This window comes from Microtus oregoni, unplaced genomic scaffold, assembly GCF_018167655.1.
Source record: "Microtus oregoni isolate MIOR12 unplaced genomic scaffold, Mior012 000019F_ref0000042, whole genome shotgun sequence".
Classification (NCBI taxonomy): domain Eukaryota; kingdom Metazoa; phylum Chordata; class Mammalia; order Rodentia; family Cricetidae; genus Microtus; species Microtus oregoni.
The window spans coordinates 36932488-36959220 of NW_024543078.1; the positions used below are offsets into that span (position 1 = coordinate 36932488).

Sequence of the window (26733 nt, forward strand, 5' to 3'; positions counted from 1 at the left end):
GGTCTATGGCTTAGGAACCAGCCACTGAACACCACCTGCTCTCTCTAGTCAGGGGACATTGAGATCGTAAACCACAAGACCAAGGACCGGTGCCAGCTAAAGTTCGTGCCCTACAGCTACTTCTCCAAAGAGGCAGCCCGTAAGGTAACTAGGACCATGCCCGGACCCCAGTGGGTGCAGGGCAGAGCGTGTGCTCATGTGTCCTGCCAATGTCCGCAGGTGACTGGAGTGGTGAGTGACAGCCAGGGCAAGGCCCACTACGTGCTGTCCGGCTCGTGGGACGAGCAGATGGAGTGCTCGAAGATCGTGCACAGCAGCCCCAGCTGTGACGGGAAGCAGAAGACCGTGTACCAGACGCTGCCCGCCAAGCTGCTGTGGAGGAAATACCCGCTGCCGTGAGTCCCGCCGGGGTGCCAGCTCTGGGGAATAGGAACTGAGAGAGGCAGAGGAAAGAGGGCAAGGAAGAGACAGGCACAGGGCCACTCCTGCCCCACCCAGCAGAGTGCATAGAGGTCTGGGGAATCCAATCTAGCAGAGAGCAGGGCCAGGAGGCCATCATCCCAGTGGGAAAGTGACTGCCCAGAGGGTCGTGGGCATAAAGATATCCAGTGGCTGCGCATGCCGTGTGGACACTTTGAGCAAAGTGACAGGGTAGAATCTTCCCCTGCAATGCCACGAGAGGTAAAAACAAGCTTGACAATAACCCAGAGGAAACTGTCCGAGAAACTTGCAATGAAAACAAAAGAGAAAAATCTACAAAGGAAAAATAACGGAAACAGAATCCACAGCAAGGTTGGTGGAGCAAATGCCCTTAGGAAGAGATGTTGTTGCTGCATGAATGCAAAAGCTGTGACCAGGCACGGAGGACCTGCAGCTCCAGACTCAAAAGGTAGAGACAGAGGTTGCAAGTTTGGGGCCTGGCTGAGCTGTAGAGTGAGATAGCCTGAGCTGTACAGTGAGGAACTGTCTCAAGAAGTCGAAAGAGAACTGAATGGGAAGGCCTACCTACTCCTTGGTCACCCCAAGGGAGCCCAGGGCCCCTCATGGAAGTGTGAATTCACCCCAGACTCCCTGGACAGTCCTCAGCTACATAAGATCCACAGCAAGAGCCCGTTCTCACGCGCTTCTAGCCCAGAGTCCCAGAGAGACAGGTCCTGCTGGAGAGAAAACAGCAGAGGGCTCTCCCATCTATTTAAGTAGTCAGTTTGGTTTTTTTTCTTCAGGTCACTACTTAGCCCAGGTTGGCCTGGTACTTACTATGTAGCCCAAGCCCCAAATCTGTAATCCTCCTGCCTCGACCTCCTGAGTGTTGGGATTTCAGTCATGTACCACTATGCCTGGCCACACGCAGCCAGATTCATAGGAAGATATTACTTGTTGAAATTCTGTACCCCAGAGCTATCCTCAGCAATAACGGGAGCCTAAAGACAGACAGATGGCATCTTGCAGATGCTGACAGATTCACATTACCACTGACTGAGAGAGGGGGATCTCTCCATCTCTCAGTAACCACCAAACTAACATTTTTCTGGACTCACAGGAGGAAAGTAAAGAAGCAAATTAAAATGGGAAGGAGGTAGAATAAGAAAATAACCACCAGATAGTATCTGTCTCAAAAAACCAACAAATAGACAGCAAAACAAAACCCCAACCAACCAAATAAATAAATATTTAGAAAGAAAAAGAAAGGGCTGGGTGCTAGGATATTCACGATCCCAGCACGGAGGAGGCCGAGGCATGAACGTTTTGAGTTCAGGTTGAATTCAGGGAGAGCTTGAGCTACATAGCAAGACCTTGTCTCAAAAAGAAAAAAGAAACCTAGGAAGGAGAGCCGTGGTTACAGCTCAAGGCAGGGGTAAGGTATGAGTAGCGTGTATGAGGCCCAAAGCACCAAAAATAAATAAGTGGGTTTTATTTCATAAAAATAATTTAAGAGGGGGAGCAGTAGCTCACAACTGTAATCCCAATATTCTGGAGGCGAGGTGGGAGGGTCTGGGTTTGCATAGTGGGGTTCCAAGCCAACCTGAGCTACAGAATGAGACCCTGTCTCAAAAAGCCAAGCTAGGGGTAGACATGACTGCTGCTCTTGCAGAGTCTGGATTTGGTTCCAACACCTATGCCCAGTGCCCAGTGGCTCACAACCACCTGCAACTCCAGCACCTGGGTTTCTGATGTCTTCTTCTGGCTCCCCTGGACACCCACACACACATATGCAGGAACACACATGCAGACACATACTTTTTTTAAAAAAAAAAAGAAAAAAGCAGAAATAATAATAATTTAAAATTAACACATAAATAACTTGTGTTCAACAAATACAGCAAAAATAATCCAACAGGGAAATGTGCCAGAGTCGTAATTAGAACTTCACACAGGACAGCATGAGTTGTGAGAAAAACCGCCACACAGGTCAGCGAACACAGCTCCGAGGGAAATCTGTCGCCTGGCATGCATCCAGAACCACACCAAAACAGCTTTATAAAAAGCCCAGTGGTAACTGGGGAAATGCAAACCCACACCACTGCGAGAAGCCATTTTATGTTCATTTGATTAGCAAAGCGAAGGGCTGAAGACGTAAACCTTCGGCATTTCTGCCGAGTGGAAATATGCTTTGGCAGAACCACTCTGGAACCACTGGACCCCGTGTCTTAAAGAACCAGCACGCACTATAACCCCCAGGCTCTTATAGACAGAGAAAAGCACGCTCGTTTGCAGTCCAGAGGACAGAATAACAAGGGAACCAGAGTGAAGCTTGAGGCTTCAGTGTCTCCCTCCGCGACTCCTCCAACAGGTCACTGTGAATGGGAAATGTCACAGAAGGCATCCTTGACAGCAGGCGGCACAGTCACGATGTGTTGTCACCCTTAGGCTGTGCTTAGGATAGAGCTGAAACACATTTCCTGTTTAGACTTAAGTCCCATCCCCACTCTATCTCATTATGTCTATAAAATACCCCAACTCCCCAACATTTTGGAAAAGTGTGTAGCTTGAAATTGCATTAAGTGCCCTAGCCTAGGTATAGGATTGAGAAGTTTTGAAAATTCCCAGCTAATCTATGAAAGATATGCTTGAATAAGAAAATAAAGAGTAAAAAAAGAAAAAGAGTAGGGTTGGAGAGATGACTCAGTGGTTAAGGGCTCTGGCTGCTCCTCTAGAGGACCCAGTTTAATTCCCAGCACCCGCCTGGCAGCTCACACCTGCCTACAACTCCAGTTTCAGAGGATTTGTGGCACAGGCATGCACATGGTGCATGCAAGCAAAACACCCATACACATAAAATAATCTTTTTTTTTTTAATTTTGAAGAAAATAAAGGATGGGAAGCTATGTCCACACTAACCGAGCAAACTTCCCAGAGCTGGAAGAGCTGTCCCAGGGTGGAACAGAGCAAACTACAGCAAACACAGATCAGGAGCACTGAGGGCAACAGCAGGTCGCCAGGTGTGTGAGTCTTCAGTTTGAACAGACCTTGCACCTAACAGCACAGTTGCGAAGTTCAGGTAGCACAGGGTGATAGAAAGATAAAAGGAGAGGGACCACGTTACAACCAGCGTGGGCAATTTGATTTGCTGCTTTGAAATACGGAAAGGAAAACAAAAGCAAGAGCATTAAGTCTGAACAACGGAAATCACCAGCTAACCAGAGAGCACCATGTTGCCCAGCTGCAGCACACCCACGTGGGCCATACCCAGCGGCTGGACCACCGGACACAGTTCAAGTACTAAAAAAGTGCACCAGGGGTATCGTTTGACTCCAGAGCAATTACGGAGAGGAAAACAAAACAAAGCATGGTTATACGTTTAAGAAATAGGCTTCCGACTAATCCGTAGGGCAGATAAAACACGATGAAAGCAGCAAATACACCTTGGATAATTACAAGTGTAATTGTAAGTGCTGGGACTCAGCCAGTGCCATGCTTTGAAATGAGAATCACCAGAAAAACGGGGCATAAAAACAATGCGATAAGCATCCGTTCCGAGGCAGAAAGCAAGCGGAAGAAGCAGCTCCAGCCACAGAACACAGTGGATAATAAAGCAGAAAACCCAGAAGACGAACAAAGTTTTATCTCCAACCAATGAACACACAGGCAGCCATGACCTAGATGGTCAAAGTCGGCAAGGTCCTGCAACCGACCTGGCTGTGCCTGACGCTCAATAAAACAAAATAGTAAGGAAAAACCTTGCGATGATGAGGCATCTATTAAAAAAAAAAAGACAAATTCCTTAGAAGTTCCACGTAGAGAAGCAGTTGCAGGTGGGAGAGAGCATGCCAGGTGAGGGCTATGGAGGGCGCGTCCGACCCAGCTGATGGCCTTTGCAGGCTGGGTTCCTGGGACAGCCAGGGGAGAGCAGGAGCTCACCAGGGAAGGTTCCTTCCGGGTCGCTCATGCTGCCGCGTGGCCTCCGCAGGGAGAACGCAGAGAACATGTACTATTTTTCGGAGCTGGCCCTGACTCTCAACGAGCAAGAGGATGGCGTAGCGCCCACTGACAGCCGCCTGCGGCCTGACCAGAGATTGATGGAGAAGGGACGCTGGGACGAGGCCAACACCGAGAAGCAGCGGCTGGAGGAGAAGCAGCGCCTAAACCGGCGAAGGCGCATGGAGACGTGCGCGGCGGGCTGCGGAGGCGAGGATGGTGAGCCCGGGGCAGCGCATGGCGGTGGGGGTGAGATGGGGAGGGATGATCCCCTGGGGGGGGATGAGGAGGGGAATGGGGGGAGATGAGAAGGTGGCCAGGGCAGCAGGCAGCTCACCCCACCCGCTGTGCCTGCCGAGCAGAAAAGGAGTCAGACAGCTATGCGCCACTGTGGTTCGAGAAGAGGCTGGACCCGCTGACCGGGGAGATGGCCTGCATGTACAAGGGCGGCTACTGGGAGGCCAAGGAGAAGAAGGACTGGCACATGTGCCCCAACATCTTCTGAGCCACTCCTGCGACAAATACAGGCGCCTGCACAGCCTCAGCCTTTTCTTTAATGCACCCAATTTAGTACTGGACCACACACACACGCACACACATTCACACACTTTTCCCCCCTGAAAGGGGGCTCCCTCCCTGGAAGGGATAAAGGCCGACCTAGGTTTTCTCCAGCCCCCAGGTCGCCAGCCTGTTATCACTGACTTGGGCCCCATGGGCACCCTAGTTCCCAGTTACCACAACTCAGGCCGGCTGACTGGGCCCCTGGGCTGCTCAGGTCACTAACCCCAATCCAGGGAGGAACTACCCCCTCCTAGGGAGCCTCTTTTGACTTTTTTAAGAAAAAAACCAAAACTCCATTTCTTTCTAACAATGAGGTTTAGTAACTGTTTTTAGCACATGACTGAGAAGATTCGCTTTCCAAGCGTGTGTTCTTGCCCTGAAACTGTCCCGGCGAGAAGCGCTCTTCTAAAGACATACGGAAACCCCGCCCCTTTGAGTGGGGAGCATCTGAAACCCAGCTGGGCTGTGTCTCCGCATTGTTCATGCTCCCGGTCGGCAGGCACAGAGACAGCCCGAAGCCTGCCCGACCTGCACGGGTGTGTGGGGTCCCTGTGGGGACAGACAGCCCACAGTGGGAGCAAGGAGGCAGCCCCCGCTGTGAGCTGACAGCAGCATCCCCTGCCAGGCCTTGGCCATGCTGGGACAGTGCCCCAGTCCCCAGAAGGCCAAGAAGGGCTGAAAGGCAGGGCCCAAAGGTGCTTCCTGCCAAGATCCAGGCCCCCAAATCAGCAATAAGGAACAAATCCTTCAGTTAGCCTGGGCTGGTGACCTAGGCTCTACAGACACCTGGCCTCCTGCCTTGTCCCTAGGCGGCATCAGGGTCCTCATCTCAGCACTCCTGACATCTTTATTTGCCTAATTTATATATATATATATGATATATAAATATATATAAAATAGCTATTTTGCTTAAATTTCTATGATCTGTGAACGTGAAAAATGATGAAGACAGGGTGTTCCTGTCTGAGTTTGGCCTCCTGTCAGCTGGACCCCACCCTCTCCTTGGACCCCCTCCCTCCCAGCCGCTTCTGCCAACCTTGGAAATGAACCCTGTTCCTCAGACCCTCTGAGTCCACCCCACTTCAGTTTGGTCTGGAAAGTTCATCATTGCAGGACTTTTCTTTCTACTCCAGGGCTGTTTTTTTATCTAAAAAAAAAAAAAAAAAAAAAAAGAAAGAAAGAAAATGAAAAAAGAAAGCAAGAAAACACCAAGTGTGAATGCCTTACAGTGCCCACTCTGGGGGGAGGGGGGGAAGTGAGGGGGAGGGACAGGGCCACGGGTCTCCCTCAGAGCTGGAATGTGCCTCTTCCCAGCAGGCTGAGCAAGTACCCTCTGACCATAATAAAAACCTTGGTTCTGGAGTTTTCCACAACCCTGTCCCAGAATCTGTCTGTGGCTAGATGAAGTGTGGCTAATAAAGGTGACAGCCATGTGGGGACATGGGAGGCGTGGGGCTCTGTTCTGCTCAATTCCCAAGCTGCAAAAGGAGTGGGGTGGTGGTGGGGGGGTGAGGGTGGGGGTAAGACCTGATGGGATAGTCTCAGTGGACAGAGGGAACACCAGCTGACCAGAGGAGAGGTAACCCTGTATCAACAGAGCCGTGGTGCAGAACTGGCCCCTGATCCTTTGTTCCCAGAAATGCCCAGGTAGAGGCACTCTGGCCATGAGTCCCACGGCTCCATAAAGTCTGGTGAGTTCCATGTTGCCTGACCACTGTGGCCTAGGCAACATCTACTGCCCTGTTGCCAGGCGACTCAGATCACTAACTTCTGAGTCATGGACCAAAGAGGCTTCCAGGTGAGGGAAGAGGTGGGGTGGGGCACTAACACCACAGGCTCCAACTGGGCCCCATAGAGAGCCTTTCCAGCCTTGCTCCATCGCTGGGTACTGTGAGCAGAAGCATCCCCAGGATGGACCTGACTCAGAGGGCAAGGGAGGGAACAAGCCACACTGGGCACCGTCCAGAGAGGACAAAGGCCTGCACACTGAAGCACAGAGATACGCAAAGAGACAGGAATGGCCTGGCAGAGCTCTGAACAGGGAGTAATAGCGCAGTGTTCTAGAAAGATTGACCTACAGTCTGGTTCCTGGATGAAAGCCCCTCTGAGTAGGAAAAGTATTTTTAAGGAAAAGGCAGGGCTGCCGTGATAACTGGGTTGGTAGGGTCTCCCACTCAAAACCTCAAGTCACCAGACTACACAAACCCTTCCTGGAGTAGTAAAGTAAAATAAAGGGGTCTGGGGGATGGCTCAGAAGATCAAACACTTGCATTGCAAGCAAAAGGATTAGAAATTCATGAAGTCCAGGCAAGTATGGCAGCCACCTGCAGGTCCAGCACTGAGGCAACAGAGATGGGTGCTGGAGTGGCGGGGAACAAGCTGACCAGCTAGACTAGCTGATGGGCAAATGTGGGTTCATTTGTGAAGCCCTACCTCAACATTGTGTGCTTAAGACATCCAGCATCCAGGTGGGGCCTCTACAGGTGTGCACACACATTTGCATGTACTCCTTGACAACTGCATACCACATACACAGTGCAGTACGATGCTGATATTTGCTGGGTCAGAGCACAGATTAAGCCAGCAAAGAAGCCAGAACAACAACAGCAAAGAATGTACGTAGACCATAGAGGCGAAGTGTTTCAGTGGTCCGCGGAGTGCAAGGACATCGGAAAGATGGTGTGGTTGTGGAGAAGTGTTAACTTGGGATGGGGCCCTAGAGATGAACCTGGGAAGAACTGAATGGAATGACCCAGGAAACTCCTAATTTTCCCCAAACTATAGAGCCCAAATTGTTGCTCCTGACAGAGCAGTTGTCTAAAAGAAACATCTGTACAGGAAAGAAACCTGGAGGGTCCAGGGAGAGGGGAGGAGATGATACCTAAGAGACAACTCTCAACACTTAACCTACACATTCTAACAGTAACAGAGTAACTACCTTAAGATTTTTGTGTGTATATGCTGCATGTGTCTGTGCATGAGTGCTCACGGAGGCCAGAAGAGGGCGTTGGATCCTCATTCTCTGGAACTGGAATTACAGACAGGTTGTTGTGAGCTGCCATATGAGTGCTGGGAATCAAACCTGGGTCCTCTGCAAAACAGTTGATGACATTAAAAAGAATTCTCAGGCATGAGAGGTGGCTCAGTAAAGCACTTTAGAGCATGTGCAAGGTCCTGTGTTCCATCCTTATCAAATGTTTTCTCACAAATACAAATAAGACAATATCAAATAGAAGGCAGCCACTTATAAAAGACATATTGCTAAGTGGTAAATTCATGCCCAGTTTTATTTAAAAATAGGTTAAAAAAAGGAAAACTAGATATACTGGACAAAGTTTTAAAATAGTTTCTTAAAATTTTATTTGTGTATGGACCACATACAGGCCTGGTGCCCATAATGGACAAAAGAGAGCATCAGATCTGCTGGAACTGGAGTTACTGACAATTGAGAGCCACCATGTGGGTGCTAGGAATAAACCTAGGTCCTGGCCAGCCAGGCAAAATGCACCCACAGGTGCAATAGTGGCCAGTCTGTTATGGGAGTAACCAGTTGCTCTCTGATCAGATTTGAGGCTCACTCCTCAAGAGAATTTGTATTATAAGCACCGAGGGACTCATCAAACCCTGGGGTTATCTTACAGGTGAACAAGGTCCAAAGTTTTACTTTATGTGTATGAATGTTTTGCCTTGAGTGTGTCTGTGCACTACATATATGTGTGATGCCCTCAGATGCAGAAGAGGGCATTAAAACTGCAACTGGAGGCATTTGTGAGCCTTCTGTAGGTGCTGTCCTGTCCTGTCCTGTCCAAGAGCCATAATAGCTCTTAACTGCGGAGCCATGGCTCCAGTCTTTTTTCAGCTTTCTGTGGAGGATCATTACAGGTAACCCTACACACTCTTTTGTCCAAGAGCTTTTTTTCTGCAAGATGGTGGACATGGGAAGGGCTGTATGGTTCAGCTTGCTTCAAATGGCCAGCCTGCTGTCATCTGTGTAGCTTGGTGTAGATGCTGTCTGGACTGGGGGCGGTACACTCCACAGAATGCCTCTATTGGCCAGTTGTAAGGAGGCCAGTGTTGGATGTCAGTCACCTCCAGAGATGAGTGGCTACTAAAGTGCTGTGTCCTCTGGGTTACATAATCAATCCTCGGGCAAATGTGGTGCCATGGTAGCTGATGGTTAATCACAAAAGAATGGAAGAAAAAGGCTGTCAGACTCCTCTCCAGTACCCACTGAATAACCCCAAGGCCAGTCTAGTGACCAAACTACTGGGGAGGCTTTCTGGGAGGGGTGCGGAGGACAGTAAGTCACAGAGTAGAGCTGGCCACAGCTTTAAAAGGGGACTGCAGGGGACCCTGGGAATCCTGTAAATATCCCAGGAAGGTCGAGGACATGAATCTTTATGATTCTTTGCCCTCTCAAGGTAAAAGCCCCCCCCCTTCCAGGTATTAGCTGGCAACTGCTGATAAGCACCCCAGGAAATGGCACAGGTCTGGCAGAAGCTGCATGGAAGCCCAGCCCTCCCTTTTGGATACTGATGAAGTTGACCTGATGATGGTAGTCCTTAATGTGGGCCACTCTGTAAACACCTGAAGGCCTACAGGTAGCTGGTAGAGTGCTGAGAACCCTACAAGCAAAAACTGGGGATCAAGACAGCAAGTGGTTTCTGGCCCCCATTCCAGTTTCAGCCCACAGCTCCAGACTTTTTAGAAACACTGGGCTAACTCTCAAGCAGGAACCTGTCTGTCCTTGTGGCTTTATTAAACTAGAAGATCTGTCTGCAATGTAACCCCCTAAGGAACAAGGAACAGAACGACCTTTTTACCTTGCAAGAAGGAAGTTTCTGCTGAAGCCAGCAGTGGTCCTGGCACCTGAACATCTTGCCTCACCATCCCTGCCATCGTAGAGAGGGTCCCTGGGCAGTGCAAGGGAACTGGCAGTCTGAAGGCAGAACCTGTTTGGAGTCCTGCCTTCTGGGTCAAGCTGACCCTGCAAAGCCAGTACAGTGTGGCTGTTGCACATGGAGCCTCCTAGGTTCCATCTCCAGTGAAGTCCAGTGAAGTCCAGTGAAGTGGGATGCCCCTCTGTATGCTGTGAATATTTTATTACCAATGGCTAATAAAGAAGCTGCTTTGGCCTATGGCAGGACAGAATATAGCTAGGCAGGAAATCAAAACAGAGGGAGAAAGAATGCAGAATCAGAGAGATGCCAGCAGCTACTGGAGAACACAGACATGAGGTAACAAGTCACAAGCCTCGTGGTAAAGTATATAATAGAAATGAGTTAATTTAAGTTGTAAGAGCTAATTAATAAGACTGAGCTAATAGGCCAAGGTTTGTAATTAATATACACCTCTTAATGTTTATGCAGAAGTGGTAACTTGCAGTTACAATCCAGAGCCTTGCAGAATTCTCAGGATGTTTCAGGCTCACCCAACCCTGTTGGATGACCTTCCAAATAGGAGCCAAGTAGCCAGAGGAGGTACAAAACACTCAGGCCAAACTTGAGTTCTGTGTAAATGGCAAATTTGGAAGTCTTATCTGGCTTAATTTACTACTGATCCCTAAAGGTGCCAACTATCAGCCAGGTGCTGATAACATGGGAAATATGAACCTGTAAGATAAAAAGCAGTGTCTCTCAGACAGACGAAATGAAGAAACCAGAAGTTTCCTCAGCCTGTACTAATTCTTGGAAAACAAGTGTCATGTCCTTGTCTTTACCTGGTAGTAGACAGTATTTTACTCCCAAATGGGGTTGGAAATTCTAAATCCTACTATACTAAGTTATTTTCCTGAGGATTTTGCAAACTCATGATTTACAAAAAGATCCCTAGTCCTAGATTCAGAACTACATATACCTCTGCACCAAAAAAAAAAAAAAAAAAAACAAAAACACCTGGGCAAGACAATGAAAATGTCCAGTCACAGTTGTGATGCCCAGTATCACTTTTGGAGATACCCACTATTAATGAGTTACAATTGAAGCTGTTGGGAGCAGAATGGGAATGTATCTGATGTCCTTTCTGGAATTTACCCTCCATACAAGTGTAATAGATAAAAGCATACACACACCACAGCTTTTTTCACAGATGTTAGAAACACGAGTGTTCACAGACTGTTACATGACAACACATTCAAGATAATGAAATGTCCTTTGATGGTTCAGAACAAAGCTGACGTATACTAGACTCACTCTGAAACAAAGTATGACATACTTGATGAAAAACCTAAGGAAACCCAAGAGGGCAGATGTGTTGCTGTATCCAAGATGAATAATCTGATCTCTAGGGAGAACATGGGGATCAGGTAGAAGCCTTGCTTTTCATGTTCAGCCCTTTGTAATAAGTGTTTTTTTTTTTTTTTTGGTTTTTCGAGACAGGGTTTCTCTGTAGCTTTGTGCCTGTCCTGGAACTAGCTCTTGTAGACCAGGCTGTCCTCGAACTCCCAGAGATCCGCCTGCCTCTGCCTCCTGAGTGCTGGGATTAAAGGCATGTGCCACCACCGCCCAGCATAAGTGAATTCTTATCATGTCCACGTGTCACTTAGCATCTTCAACCCTATCCCTCTCTTTTAGAGCCGGTGGATACCTTATGAATCAGTTCCAAGGTCAGCTATTTCATGCTGTTCCCAGGAAAGACCCTACATTTTATCTTGCCATCAGAACAGTAGGACCTCTGCATAGGAACAAGCAGCACTAAGAAAAGCTGAGGTTGGATTTAGTATATCCAGAAAGTTAAAGATAAAACATCTAGGAAATGAAGTTGTTCCGTGTCTGTGGATGTTAAGTGAAGCTAAGAACAAAGACAGTGGATATGTAACAGGTGAAGAGGAAGATCTTGTATTTCGCATAAGAATGTACTGAACTTAAGGAGTCTCACCAGTAGAAATTTATGGTAACGTTTTGATTACATGTGTAGGTTAAAAAAAGAAGTATTACCTGCCAGTAAAAATGCAGGACCAATTTTCTTTAAACAGTGGGTTTAGAGACAAAAATGGACCACACACTGCCTGGATAGGGTCAACAGAAAGTTGGATTGGGGGTTATGTGCACCAACACAGGAAATCCTTCTATTGGAGAATGTTCCAGAGAAAAGGACTACTTCTGAATGATACCCCCCCCCCCCCAAACAATCCGGCAACAGGAATTGTCAGATGGGATAGTCTGGGGTAGCCTAGAACCCAAGCAGGCACTTCTAGCCACATGTGCATAGTCCTCACCAATTCCCCATCTTCTACAAACACCATGGCAAGTGGGTAGATGTAGGAAACAAAGCCCAAAGTGTTTTGGATCAGGAGTACAAAGTCACAGTTCTATCTTCAGTGGTCTTCAACAGAAGTGAAGAGTTGGTGGGACAAGAACCAGAATTCTCCCAATGGCCATCAGATGAAACTCTTGCCTTTCCGGTTCTGAATAGTTGTCTGAAGCACATGGTCCTCCTCCTCCTCCTCCTCCTCCTCACTGTTTCAGAGTATGGGAGGTGCTGGGCTCTCTGAAGCCCACAAAGGACAAAGTAGAAAAGCAGCAGCAAAGGCTCTCCAGGAACTAGCACCACTGAGGAAGCCTCCTCCTCCAGAGAGCTCTTTCACACCTGCACACCCTGAGAATCTTTGGAGTTCAACATTCAGAGTGCTATCCAGCCCAGCAATTTGACCAGTCAGAGCTGTCTACGTTTGAGCTTAGACAGTGTGGTTGACTTGAGAAATGGCTCCTTCAGCAACAGTGTAGGTGGTGCGTTGGGAAATTTGAACATCAAGAATCATCTCCAAGCTGCCTGGGTAACACAGCCAGGATGACTCTGACAGCTGCTCAGGTAGCCTACAGACCTACATAGCCTCGACTGGAAACCAGGAGATCTGCTACAGGAAGTCGTTCTGATACTGGACCTGCTTTGATCACCCCCTTGTGGGTCTTGTAGATCTGAGTCTCTGGGGCCACATACTTTTCATATCCCATTGTTGATCTTCCTGTCCTCGGAGCCTCTCCAACTTCAGGTTGGTGCTTGCTTCATCCTATGTTGAGGTTCCAGGAGCTCAATGGCTCAGACTCTGTGCCCTTTCCTCAAGAGTCACACAAAAGAACAGTCTCACAGCAGGCATTAACATCTTCTCTTTTAAAAAATAAATATTTATGTAAACTTAGGGAGGAAGATTCAAGGAATCTCCTTCCCAAAGCACAAATGTCCCACATGAGTCAAATCAAGATTAAGTCCACCAACTCACTAATGAAATCCCCTTCCCCAGAAGCTGCTGTGCTGAGGCAGGTGTGCAGAGGAATTATCTGCCTCCCAGCTCCTCAGTCCCCTTTGGTGATGAGGTCCTCAATGTAGGCATCCAGCTCGTCATCTGTATTGATGTCTATGTCCTGGAACAGAGTGGGGTGGGGGTCAGTTGGAGCAGGAAAACAGGTTGGGGGTTAGGACTAGGCCAGAATTCCATTCTGTTCTCTTGCCCAGCTCTCTGCTTCTTGTTCCTGCCCTGTTTCTAAATCTGTTATCCCTTGTTAGAACTCATTGTGTATGCCCAGGAATGCCAGGTTCTCTGCATCCCTCCACCTAGTGTCTTATATTGAAAATTGGACTATGCCACATCCCCCAGTAATGTTCCGCTCTTGGGTTCAAACCACATACTTAGAGGTCCTGCCTCTCCTACCATCCATAACTCCCTACTACAGCTTAGTCAGATCCTAGTCTCCAGAGTCCATCCTAGTCTAGTAGCCTCCCCTTGGATTCAGTCTCCTTCGTTACTTTAGAGACCATCCCATTCGTAGCTCTAGGTTCTCTACCAGCCTGCCCCCAGTCTACTGTGTAGAAGAAAGATGTACCAGACCCCTAAGGGCAACATCCCACTTCTCCACTACTCAACTCCACCTGGGACCCATTTAGATAAGTAAGAATTTTGCATTCCTGGCAACCACATGGTGGCTCACAACCATCTGTAATGAGGTCTGGTGCCCTCTTCTGGCCTGTAGACATACACACAGACAGAATATTGTATATATAATAAGTAAATAAATAAATAAATATTTAAAAAAAAAAAGAATTTTGCTTATGGCTTAAAGGGTTCTCAAAGCAAACTGTATACGGTCTGTGGGGTCTGGCTGGGACGAGGCCCAGGCAGCTCTATCACTTCAAGCCCTCTTGTGAGGACTCAAGAGCAGCCAGGGCTGAAAACAGACTCTTGTGGGTGCATAGTCCTGTGAAAAGTCCAGCCTCACTCCAAGACCAGTTAGTCTAGCTTCTCCAAGGGATTTGCTGGCTCACCTCCTGTACTTTTTGCAGGAGTGCTACAATGTTGGTCCTCAACTTCTGTAACTTTTCTTCTGTCTCACGAAGCTTTCTCTCAGAGGTGCGCAAGCTCTCCTCTGAGGCTTTTGCCCGTGAGTCAGCACGACTTTGGTAGGAATGACACAGATTCTGGAGTCCCACCTCATACTGCTTGAAGTATTCTTTCTGTGGAAGGAAACATGATAGGGCCATAAGTTCACAAGTAACTTGGGTTTATTTCAGTACTGGGGGAAAGCAGTCTTCTAGAACCAAGGTAAAGAGATTTTAGTGACAGTCCTTTGGGGATACCACAAGGATGAGGATACAGTGCACTCAGCAAAGTGCTTAGTAAACTGCAAGGATGGCTTACCTTCCACACAGCTAAAAAGGACTGTGGAATCATTCTAGCTTTAATCACACCTTTCTAACTCCAGAACAAGACTTGTATATCCAACATCGTGTTAGGATCAAAGAGCTACCAAGCACCTACCAACAGCAATTATCCCCAGATTTGTTTAGTTGTACAACAAAGCCTTTTATTATGAAGTGGTTAAAAGTAGTTAAAAACAATTTTAAGTCGTATCCCAGTATGATCTGCTCAGAAACAGTCACTGAGAAGGGAAGTCATCCTCACAGAAAAACTACCACAGGTCCTGGCTATCCAGTGCACGTACTTGCTTCTCTGAAGGCTGCGTGAGTCGCTGCACTGAGGGGCTTACAATCTACACTACGATCTCACACCATGATGACAACAGAAGCTTCACATTTTACATAAAAAATATCTTGGCTGCACAAAATAAAATTTAAGCCAAATGCAAATATCTTGAAGACAATTATATTAAACTTTTAATTGTAAAATTACTGAAGAGCACCATTTACATACTGATAAGAAATAAAATGAACAAAATTGAAAGTTTGGTTTTAGAAATTGCAATCAGAAGATCAAAGTTGTGTACTACTACTTTTACAAAAACAAGCTAGATATTATTTTTAGACTTGGACAATCACACTGATTCTCTTTGGGCTGAGCGACAGTGCTTACTGCTGAGGTCCTGCCGTACTCTGGCTTTTGCTTTGAATTTCACAAGTTGATGCCAAAAGTAACAAGTAGATGTTTGTTCTCCTAGGGCCTCTGGAGAGCCCAGTCTAAACAAGGGCAAAAGCCACAGTCTGGGCTGGGCTTGCTGTGAGACAAGAATGTGGCATGACATGCTACTAAAAGTGCCCCTAGAAAGGCCAGGACAGCAGACAAAAATCAACTTGGGTGTTTCTGTAAACAAAGCTTTATCCTTGATGGATGCCTCTGGATACTTTCATGCTGTAATTGCAGAGCTGAGTAATTTTACACACCATATAGTCTACAAACCCATTATTATTTGCTAACTGGCCCTGGGCGTGGTTCAGATCAACAAGTCTTTCAGCTTCAACCATTTCCAACATAAAAATGAGGCTTAGATTGATACCCAAAGATGCACCATATCATCAAATCTTTCAGCCTGCTGCTGCTTACAAAAGCCTCCTGCCCTTGCCTCCAAACAGTCTTCTGCACTTACAAAAGCAGGCACTTACTGAAGCCCTAGTTGTTTTACTTGGTTAGGGTTTTTTGGTGTTTTCCCTCTCTACCAAGTTGCTAAGGCTCTCTGGCCACTGCCACAACATTCATTTCTCTCAGGCTATGGCCAGCTACCTAGTAGCAGCAAGTCCACCTCTAGCAAAAAGCCAGTAGAGTCCTCTGGGCTACATGAGTTCTCATGTTCATCTCCAGATACCACCACTTTCCCTCTTCCTCTTTCCAAGTCCCAAGTTCTAGGTATGCTGAGTCTAATCTCTTTAGTGTTACCTAGGACAGATTTGAAAAAAAGAAAAGAGATGCATGTATCCTAAATCTGAAAAGGAGCCTCAAGGGGTGAAGCTAGCTTTCTTTCCTGCACACCAGTCCTATCTTCTCAAATCTTCCCTCAGTAAGAAGGGAGAATGATGAGATTGTAATAAGCAACCAAAGATCAGGCCAGACTCACCAGAGGAAAAGATATTAGTTCTTCTGAATTCATAGCACTCAGCTCCTTCTTAGAGATGGGGAAACTCGGAGGCAAGAAATATCGCAAGCAATTGCTAAGTAGGAAAAAAAGGGAGGGACAGGAACTCAGAATAGCATGGAAAAAGTGAACTATTGTCAGCCCTAAGGAAAAGGCAAAGAAACACAAACCGAAGAATCTGGACCAGGAGGTCAATAGTCTCATGGTTGGTACTTGGGGCAGTAGTGTCAGGCTCAATGGCTAGACCATCAGAGGTAGACGGCTCTGGTAAGGCCGAAGCCTGTTGGGCTACAGGCTCCTCCTCCTCTCCACCTTCTTGCTGCGTGTCAGGACTCTGATGCTCTGGAGAAGGTGGCTTCATCAGTCGTACATCTTCACTGCCTTTCTCCACCCTATGGAGGACACAGAGCGTATCATGTCTGTCCTAAGCTCCTAACAGGCTGCTAGGAAGGACATGAGGGTACCGCTTTCCTTTACCCTAGTTAACTTCTGCTATTCTGACATCCCAGAAGAGGGCATTACCAGCGGTCTCTTGGTGTTGTGTCTGTGGGCACGTAGTCAAACTTCACTTTCCACCGGACCACATTCTTGCCCATCTCTACAGCTGTGACACGACCTGTGTACCACTCCCGGTTCACACGTACCTCTACATGCAGCCCTTTATCTGAGAATTCAAACACAAGTGAAAACCAGACAACTACATCAGTGCTCCCGACTTAGCCAGTGCTGTACTTGTAAAAGGTCCCCAGGTGAGTCCCCCAGTATGCACTCTGAAGTTTGGCAATGCGGATTCTTCCATCTGTCATAGAGCCAAGACACAGGATGAGTGACTTGCCAAGGGCAAACACCAAAGAATTTGTGTCAAAACAAAACAAACAAAAAAACCCAAAAGCAGAAAACCACAAGTCAAGCATGATGGCTCGTGTCTTTAATCCCAGCACTGGGAGACTGAGCCAGAGGATTACAAATTCAAGGCCAAACTGGACCATCTAATGCAAGTCTGCTCAAAAATCTCAAGCATCACAAGTAAAACTAAACATCATGAAGGGAAAGCTGGACCAACTATAGAAACCAAGCCCAGAGAGCTGTTAACTTAAGGAGGAAGCTGCTGACAATAAAGGCTCTATTTCCTTTTTCAAAACAGGCTGACAGGACTCCCTAAACTTACCTTTCTGAGCCTTCTTGAGTTCAGCTGAGTCATCTTCCCCAGCACTGTCTGAGAGCTGCGAGGAGAACGGTCTATTAGAAGCTTCTTCAAGTGGTCACTGTTTGTCAATGAGGGCTCTTTTGTGTTACTGGCTATACATGGTCACCAGCTATAACATGTCTTTTTTTTTTTTTTATGCTGTCCCAGGTATCTACCCTTCCACCACCTTTATGAATAAAACAACAGGCAAGAGACACATTTCAAGTGATTCTAGGCCCCTAGGTGTACACACACACACACACACACACGCACACACATGCACATATATACTGGCCCGTTATTAGAACAAACCTCAAGATCCTACCTGGCCCCATGTTTCTACCCATCAGGGTAACAGGCTCAAAGCCTTAGGTCATGAACACAATGGGTGCTGGCAGAGGCCCAGGGAGGCAATCCCTGTGAGCCTCATGTGATCACCCACCTCATTTGCCTCCTTCTTTTCCTCCTTCACAGAAAACTTGCTTCGCTTGCATCTTTCTTTCCTCTTTTCAGCTTCTTCTTCAGCCTCTTCCTCATCAGAGACTACAAGACTCCGCTTCCGCCCTGAGGTGACCTAGATCAGGAGAGTAGGAGCATGAAGGCCCTGTTCAGCCTTCAGATTTTGTACAGATTTTGAACTATTCAAAAGAGCTTATGTCAGTTCCTGCTCAGAATTACTCAGTACACACATAAGCAACTTCCTGGTACTTATACTATGTGGACTTTGACAACACTTGTTACCAGAGAAGATTCTCGTTTAACCTTAGTTAGTCAAGCCCTCCTTGACAAACAAAGACCACTGCCATAATCTACCAAAGCTGTCTGTCACCAAGTTAACAAGAAGCCAATGGAGCTGACTCAAGTTTGCAGCAGACCAAGGTTGGGTCTGCTGGGTAAAAAACTCACTGTGTAAGTTCTGAGCAAGTCTCTTGCTATATAGGCTCCTCTTCTTCAAAGGCATCAGAAAAGCATGGAGATTCAGTGATCCTGGACTCCCCTAGTATAACTTTTCCCCTACAGCATTGCTAATGAGCTGGAACATGGAGGAGGCAAAGTGTCTCACCACGGAATGTTTAACAGGTGTCTCCAGCTTCTTGACCACTGGAGTCTTGATGGCTTTTTGAGCAGGAATCTCCCGAAGGTTCTTGGAGTTCGGGAGTAGAGATGGTGACGGGGGCTGCACAGGAGGGGTGGGTCGGGGTGCAGTCTTGATGGGAGAGTTTGCAGGCTTTCGAGGTGCCTCAGCTGGCTGGAGCAGCCTGGATACACTAGTTTCACCTCGGGCTGCAGTAGCAGGCAGCTTTGGGGGGTTGCTGATAACCGAAGCCTTTCGGAGTTGGCTAGTTGGTCTAGCAGTTTGAACAGAAGGGGGTCTGCTAGGAGCATTCTTGATCACGGCAGGTAAAGGGGGTGACCGAGGACGCTGAGGTCTCCGTACAGGTTCCTAAAAAAAAGCCCAAACAGTGGGAACATTGGTCCTAGCTTAAGACACCAGAAGAGCCCCGCCTCCCTTATGTCCCTGGGCTTTACTTCAGTGGAAGGTCTGGTAGTCACTTCTAAGGGCAATTTCTTCAGGTCAGCTTGTGAGCGGATGGGTGTGGTTTTCTGCAAAACAAAGGTAATGATAAATTCTTTACAATCTTTTTGGACCCTCACTATGTGCCTAAGACAGTGATCTAGGTCTATTTCTGAAAGTTTGCTATTATCACTACAAAGGCAGTATGTGTGTGCACGCATGTATATATTCGTATACATTATATACATACATACATACACACAGATATACATCTATATGCATACAGATATAAATATAAAGGGTACCTAAGTGACTGATTCAGCAACTGAGAGACTGGGGAAGTCTTTAGAGTTTCTAAAAAGGAAACCAAAAAGGTGGGAAAGAACTGGTGAGAGAAGTTGGCATGAGGCCAGAGAAGGGAGTGGAATTCAGCATGCTTAAGACATTTCCAAACTAGGCAGTGGTGGCAAAAGCTTTTAATCCCAGCACTCGGGATTTTTTTGCAATTTGTGAAATTGAAAATTGAGTTTACAAGCCGGGCGGTGGTGGCGCAAGCCTTTAATCCCAGCACTTGGAAGGCAGAGGCAGGTGGAACTCTGTGAGTTTGAGGCCAGCCTGGTCTACAAGAGCTAGTTCCAGGACAGGCTCCAAAGCTACAGAGAAACCCTGTCTCTCTAAACTCACTCCCCCCCCCCCCCCCCCGTAAAAGGCATTTTCAGTTAGTTAAGTATAGACACAGAAGAAAGGAAAATAATTTTGTAATAAATACAAAATTGGGTTCATTGGTTAAAAGTGCAAATTGTTCTTATAGGGCACCAGAGTTCAGTTCCCATTATCCACAATCTGATGCCCTCTTCTGGATGCCACAGGCACCTGCACACATTCCATGCACACACCTGTGCATGTACAGGCAGACACATTTTTAAAATAATAAAAATTAATCATTTAAAAAATATGAAATCATGAAACATTAAGCACATATGAAAATTTGATCAACCTTAAAAATAAAAAAATCTTTGCTGATCAAATTTGCAATATAAAGATAACTCTTCTACATACTGGGAAAACGTGCAAAATTGTGGAGGGCACATGACTGGGAGAAAAGGAGAGAGGAGAAACTGGTTGGGATGTTAATATATGAGAAGAAATAAACTGAAAAAATGCAAAACAGTACATTGCCTGCAAGGCTATTTTTTATTTTATTTTCAAATTTTATTTATTTATATTTTAATGAGTGCTCTGCATGTACACCTGCATGCCTACCAGAAGAGGGCACCAGACCTCATTATAGATGGTCATGAGCCACCATGTGGGTGGCTGGGAATTGAACTCAGGACCTCTGGAACAGCAGCCAGTGCTCTTTATCTATGAGCCATCTCTCCAGTCCCCGAGAATTCTTTTAAAACCATAACATTTTGTAAACTCTTCTTTTTTTGTTTTTTTCTTTCCGAGATAGGGTTTATCTGTAGCTTTGGAGCCTGTCTTGGAACTAGCTCTTGTAGACCAGGCTGGACTCAAACTCACAGTGATCCGCCTGCCTCTGCCTCCCAAGTGCTGGGATTAAAGGCTTGTGCTACCACCGCCTGGCTTGTAAACTCTTTTCAATTTCACAAATTACCAAAAAATTATTATGCACTAAAAATAATATATGCATATATTAAATAAACATGGGATGGTTGGCTATAACACTAAAAATTATATAGAGAGGTTTTTAAGTGTAGGCCTTCATGCAAAATTGGAAAGAGCTACTCCAGAGAATCTTAAGTCTAAGACCAGCCTTAAAGGTAAACTCAGAGACTTAAAGAAATAAAAATAAGGGGCTGGAGAGATGGCTCAGAGGTTAAGAGAACTGGCTTCACTTCCAAAGGTCCTGAGTTCAATTCCCAGCAACCAATGGTGGCTCACAACCATCTGAATGAAAAATGCTGCCCTCTTCTGGCCTTCAGGGACATATGCAGGCAGACCACTGTATATTTAATAAATAAATCTTAATAAAAAAGAAAGAAAAATAATAAAATAAAAAGCAAGAAAAGGGTTTAGGGATGTAGCTCAGTGGTACAGCTTGCCTAATACATATATAGACAAAGTAGTTTAATTCTTAACGGGAGGAGGAGGCAAAAAAAAGTTATAAAACTATTGAGTTAGTGGTGATTTCTTCTATGATAGGATATTTGTTTTTTGGAATGCTCATACATTCTAAATACATCGGACCAATCTGGATATATAAACAAAATAGTTTGTTACCTAAATAATCAACAAGGTGCACTGGAAAAGTGTTTGGAATTCGGGGTCAGAAAACCTTGGTGTGAACACATGGAAGGGACACGAAAGCCACTGAAAGCTTCTATCCTGGACAGACTGCTGACACAGGCTGGCTCTGCCCACTTGCTCATGATGGCGTACCTGAAGAGCTTCTAGTTTTTCCTGTTGCTGGCGAATTTTCTCTGTCAGCTGCTTCTGCTTTTCTTCCTGTGTCTTTAGGTCCTTTTTTAATGTCCCCAAGGGAACCTTCTGCTTCTGTTCAGAAGCTTCACAGCTGTAAAGGAAAGAAACTGGTGGCAAAGCAGCATTCTGATAAGATAGAGACCTGCTGTCTTACAACCACCACAGAGCTTCCAATGTATAAAAATGGTATGTTACAGGACACATTTATTTGTCCTTCTTGTGCACAAACCATGCAGCATTGCCCTCAAGAAATACCCCAAGAGTGGAGGGAACAGTGGTGGGGCTGGTAAATGTCGAGTTAGCTTTACTGTCAACTTGACACAGCCTAGAGTCATCTGAGAAGAAAGCCTGGATTGAGGAAGTGCCTAGATCAGACTGGTCTGTGGGCATTCCATGTTTGTCAGGGACTACCTTGTTAATTGATGTATGGGAGCCCCAACCCACTATAGATGGCAATCCCAAGACAGGCAGTCTTGAGCTGTACAAGAAAGCCAGCTAAGCATGAGCCTGAGTTACTGAGCCACTGTAACAATGTTTCTTCACGGTTCTACTTCAGATTCCTGACGTCTCTAAACGATGGACTGTACTTAGAAGTATAAGCCAAATTGCTTCTGTGATATCTGATGTTCTGTGATGTCTACACAGCAACAGAAAGAAAACTGTAATAGGGAGGGAAGAGCAAACATAATCCTTGTTAAAGACTCACCGGTCCTGCTCAGGATCGGGGTTCATGGAGCAAATCCAAGTATCAGGATAATCTTTTTCTACTGAACTCAGCTGGAAGGGGAGTGTCCTCCATTTCAGACACAGATCTGCAAGAAAGAAAACACCCCTCCCTACATGTCAGCCACACCTATCAACAATTACTGGAATCCAGGCTCCTCATCTTAGCAAAGATGTCCTGGACTTTCAACACTCTTTATTTATTATTACAAAACTGATACATTTACCTTATGGACAGAGATTGGAGCAAGGATTAAAAATATTATGGAAGCCTGGTCTACAAGAGCTAGTTCCAGGACAGGCTCCAAAACCAGAGAAACCCTGTCTCGAAAAACCAAAAAAAAAAAAAAAAAAAAAAATTATGGAATCTAAATGCCACCAGCCCTTCCTTTCTCTAGGCTCAGTCATTTATTCATTCTAGAAACAACACGGTACTAGACCTATTGAGCCTGGCCCAGCTGTGGTATGAAATGTCTCCAAGGTGGTGTGACTGTCCATATCATTAAGAGAAACTGGAGAACTAACACAGCTTCAAGACTGTGCTCACAGAGCCACTGCCAAACAGATCCTGTTCCTGCTGGAAGCTATGTTTATGAATATTAGTCAAGTCAGAAGGCCAGCAGGAGGGCACAGATCCTCACGATAGGAGCTTGGAGAAGAGTTCTCACTATTCAACTCACCACACTGGATAGTAGTTGGGATTTCCATAGCCCTCCGGCGTTTGAAACGCAGCTCACTGGATGGAGGTTGGTTCCAGTTGGCAGAAAGGTAGCCAAACTCATCCCAAAACTTGATGATTCCACGCTGGGCTAGAAGGCGAATGCCCACACATTACCTAAGAAGCAGGCCTCATCAGCCTCACCATCTTCTTAACTGATAAACTCACCCTCTCAAGCCATAAAAGCATCTTAAAGCTCAAGATAAAAGAGAGGCTGAGGCCTGGCTCCCAATCCCATTACCAATGGCGATGTCCTTCCAGTACTGTGCCAAGTGCTCCCCCATTGCTCGCAGTAGATGCCGGTACTCCTTAGCATCAGCGAAGTCCTGCTTGTTATGTGTAGGTTCCAGAACCAAGTAGGGCACATCAACAACCCCAACAACCCCACCACATGCCCTGCAAGGACAAAGAAGTCACAACTGTCACCAAAACTCTTTTGCCATTCACCCTGGGCTGGAAAACCTCTCCTAGAGCAGTACTCACATGCCCCCTTCCAGCTGTGGGCCCACTTTCTCATACATCTTGATCAGGCGACTACAATTGTAGATAAACATACCATCTAGGTCCCGGTGTTCAATATTGACCCCAAAAACAAAATTCAGTTCCTTGGGTTCTTTGAGTGCTCTAATAAAGAGGAAAAAAACAAAAACAAAACCATCAAGCCTATTAACTCATTAGCACAAAAACAATATGGTAATAATGGTGTGTTAAGATTTTTGAGACATGTTAAAATTTTCCATCTCCATTCAATGTGTGATGTTAGACTTGATATGGATCTAAACTGTTCAGTGACCCTCTGTATAAACAGAATTCTGGGGTTTTTTCATGTTGTAAAACAGAGATGATTTAAATATGAATGTGGTACTATGAAATTGCTGCAAATCTCTGCAAGGAGAGTTAGAGAGTAGAATAAACATAACATTATAATCATACCATCCTCAAAATCCCAATTATGTTAACAGCAATAGTTCGGTTTGTTTAGTTTTTTCAAGACAGAATCTTGGAACTCGCTTTGTAGACCAGGCTGGCTTCAAACTCACAGAGAAAGTCACCTGTTTCTGCCTCCCAAGTACTGGGATTAAAGGTGTTCACTAATACGCCTGATTTATACAACAATAAGAGTTTAAAAGGCAAAAAATTAACAAGAATACTTAAGAGAAGACATTCATATGACATGTCAAGAAAATCTTGGGACAAGTTAGAGTGAAGTGAACTGAAACTTCTGCTTGTAACAAGGAATTAGCTAGAAATTCATGCCCTAGGGCCTGAGAAGCTCTAAACAGAGTTAAGGTCAGTGATCTGATGAGTTAGAACCAAAAGGCACAAAATTCAATCTATAGTATCATTGTACATTTATAATGAGTAGAGAAAATAAATTATGAACATATAAAAAAAAATTCATATTTTTGTAAGCATAAGGGAGTTTCACATTTATTTAAATGTCTATTTTTCAAGTTTTACACAATGGATATTTTGTACAACATTAACAGAAAAGAGTAAGAAAAGGATAGCAGTGAGTTAAGTGTCAGTTCTGCCTGCCTTCTGCAGGATCAGAAGCGTCTGACCAGCATTTGCAATCACAGCAGTGATGCTTTTCTCCAAGTAAACTTGGTAGCAAATGGCAACCTGCCAGTGCAAATGGTACATAATTTTAAAAGCCCAAAGGTCTGTCCCAAGTACTAACCGCTGCTTGGCATCCTTGATCCTTTTCTTGACATCAGCTTCTCTACGCAGGGTGATGGCTGTATTCTGGACTTGCCGCAACATCACCTGCCAATACATAACCAGTAAGACAGGGGAGGAAGTGCTTTATGCTACATTAAGTAATATGATATCACCTGGATACTAAAACACACCTGAAGATTATACCTTTATATAGAAAAGTGACCTTACTGGGGACAAACTTCAAAGCTGTATTTCATTTTACTAAGGTCAGGATGCTGGGTTCCAATCCACATATGCAAGGAAAGAGAGTCTGAGTCTGAGGACTTACCCTGGAGTCCCGTGTCAGGTCCCCGCCCATTCGCACTTCTAAAGTCCGAGCTTTGCTCTCTGCCTCACGGGCCTTCTCTTCAGCTAAATCCAGAAGAAATCAAAAGTTCAGAACTCTGTCATCCTTCCTTAATCCCTGCTACACAAGAAGTGCATACTAACAACAAGGGCCAAATGGGGAAGTCTCTGGGCCTAAACTACAGAACTGCACCAGAAAAAACAAAACAAACAAACAAAAAGACAACAAAACAACGACTGACATTCAAAACTGTCATGGACAAGATGGTACATCTTATATTTACAGTAATCTGTAAGCTAAGGCAGGAGGATCATTGAGTTTGAGGCCAACATGGGATATAAAGTAAGTAAGTCTATCTCAAAATCATAACCCTAAGCAAAGCATTATTTATATTTCCCTTTTGTTTCACAAATGACTTACAATAGTTAAAAAAAATTATTCAATGGGAATTCAACCTTCAGTATGAACTGAAGCCTGAAGAATGCTTTAGACAATTGCCTCCACCAAAGAGCTAAGAAAATTATAATTATTCCGGGGGGAAACCTTGAGATTTCTGTCCTAGAGTCAGGATAACCTGAAGCAGTATGCAATATGAAATATTTAATCTGGTCTTGAATCTATATCTGGCTTGGTATCTGACTTAAATGAATCTATAGATTTGTTTTATGCCACTCTAGTCCTGCATTAAGTCTTATAACTAGTGAGAGGGGAAAGTCAAATCTAGAGAGACAACAGTGCCGATGGCATTAGAGATGGAGAAATTGAAGAGGGACTGGATCTAAGTAGGGGAACAGCCTTGACCTAGGCTTTTAATACAAGCGGTAGCCCCAACTTCATCCCTCCTCCTAACACAGGGAGTAGCATTACCAATCCGTGCTACATGTTCTGCTTTCTTCACTTCCTGTTCTGCCCGAGTCTTGAAACGGCTTGATGTATACTTGTACATTCTGAAGAGTAGAAAAAGCAACCTGAGGGCCAAGCAGTAGTGGGGCAAGTAGCTAACTTGAACAGCTCAGGAAGTACTCTGCCTCCTCCTATGTGGTGCTGCCCTGGCTCTTTGTGATGAAACAGATCCAAGCTCATTTTAGTAAAATGATTCAAATCATTATTCAATTTGTCCCCAGTCTCCTGATGTGTCTTTGGTGTTCAGCAGGGATCACTAATCTTAGAGCAGGAACAAACCTCAGTAATAAGCCATGGCTTCTCCTTTCCTTTAAAGGGCCTATAGGCTAGGCCCCTGAACTTGAGATAAGACAGCTGCCCGTGCCACTCGCCACATCTCAGAAGGCACATCTCTGAACCAGCCTGGCCAACCACCCAGCAGCCTGTCTGTCACTTCCGTCCTCACCATGGAAAAGACTCTCTGCTAAACAGGCACAATCAGCAAGCAGTGTAGAGTCTTCATACTACACCATCCTAACATCACCCCCAGAGAACTGTGGCCAGGCCCCATTTCTCAGCCCAGATCATGGTAACTAGGCTCTTACCTGGGTTTATACAAGCAACAGGAGAGTCTCTTGGTCTGCACCTTGTGTCCATGAATGAAGATCCTCATCCGTGGATCAATATAGAGCACAGCAGCATAGGCTCGGAAGGAGCGTCGCTCTGGCTTCCTGGAAATAGCAGGAACTGAGAGGTACTGTCTTCACAACAAGGTAAGTCCAAAGCTAATGACTTCCTCTCTGCTCTGCAGTTCCTCAATATTCATTTCACATCCTGGCTTCTCTTGACACTTTGACCAGAATGGCCCCTCATCACAGGTACATCCTCCCCAGTCATATCCCTAGCACAGATGCCCCACAGATACCTCAGCTGGCCCTTACAGGGAACCCGGTGCAATTTCGCCACTAGGACCCAGGC

General features: G+C 45.8%; 2 protein-coding genes across 6 annotated transcripts in view; one reads left to right on the forward strand and one right to left on the reverse strand.

Annotated features, from left to right (window-relative positions):
* Nucleotides 1-11686, forward strand: part of LOC121459293 (oxysterol-binding protein 2-like) — a 166107-nt gene extending 154421 nt beyond the window's left edge. For 4 of the 5 annotated variants that reach the window (XM_041668845.1, XM_041668846.1, XM_041668847.1 and 1 more), the window contains 4 exons: nucleotides 49-144; nucleotides 220-395; nucleotides 4409-4635; nucleotides 4779-6350. In XM_041668845.1, the coding sequence (XP_041524779.1) occupies nucleotides 49-144; nucleotides 220-395; nucleotides 4409-4635; nucleotides 4779-4921 (642 nt within the window). In that variant the 3' untranslated portion in view covers nucleotides 4922-6350. Of the gene's footprint in view, nucleotides 1-48; nucleotides 145-219; nucleotides 396-4408; nucleotides 4636-4778; nucleotides 6351-11549 lie in introns of those variants that run through there. The other variant, XM_041668848.1, reaches the window with a different exon arrangement.
* Nucleotides 11687-11788: 102 nt separating this feature from the next.
* LOC121459292 (ATPase MORC2A) overlaps nucleotides 11789-26733 on the reverse strand; it is a 44774-nt gene continuing 29829 nt past the window's right edge. The window contains exons 10-27 of the mRNA XM_041668844.1: nucleotides 26361-26486; nucleotides 25741-25820; nucleotides 24856-24938; nucleotides 24547-24632; nucleotides 23346-23486; nucleotides 23104-23258; nucleotides 22825-22953; nucleotides 22128-22233; nucleotides 21380-21512; nucleotides 18991-19065; nucleotides 18524-18904; nucleotides 17903-18034; nucleotides 17443-17497; nucleotides 16797-16938; nucleotides 16445-16666; nucleotides 16257-16350; nucleotides 14236-14424; nucleotides 11789-13337 (exon numbers count right to left, since the gene is read on the reverse strand). Coding sequence (XP_041524778.1) covers nucleotides 13269-13337; nucleotides 14236-14424; nucleotides 16257-16350; nucleotides 16445-16666; nucleotides 16797-16938; nucleotides 17443-17497; nucleotides 17903-18034; nucleotides 18524-18904; nucleotides 18991-19065; nucleotides 21380-21512; nucleotides 22128-22233; nucleotides 22825-22953; nucleotides 23104-23258; nucleotides 23346-23486; nucleotides 24547-24632; nucleotides 24856-24938; nucleotides 25741-25820; nucleotides 26361-26486 — 2398 coding nt within the window. The 3' untranslated portion in view covers nucleotides 11789-13268. The remainder of the gene's footprint in view (nucleotides 13338-14235; nucleotides 14425-16256; nucleotides 16351-16444; nucleotides 16667-16796; nucleotides 16939-17442; nucleotides 17498-17902; nucleotides 18035-18523; nucleotides 18905-18990; nucleotides 19066-21379; nucleotides 21513-22127; nucleotides 22234-22824; nucleotides 22954-23103; nucleotides 23259-23345; nucleotides 23487-24546; nucleotides 24633-24855; nucleotides 24939-25740; nucleotides 25821-26360; nucleotides 26487-26733) is intronic.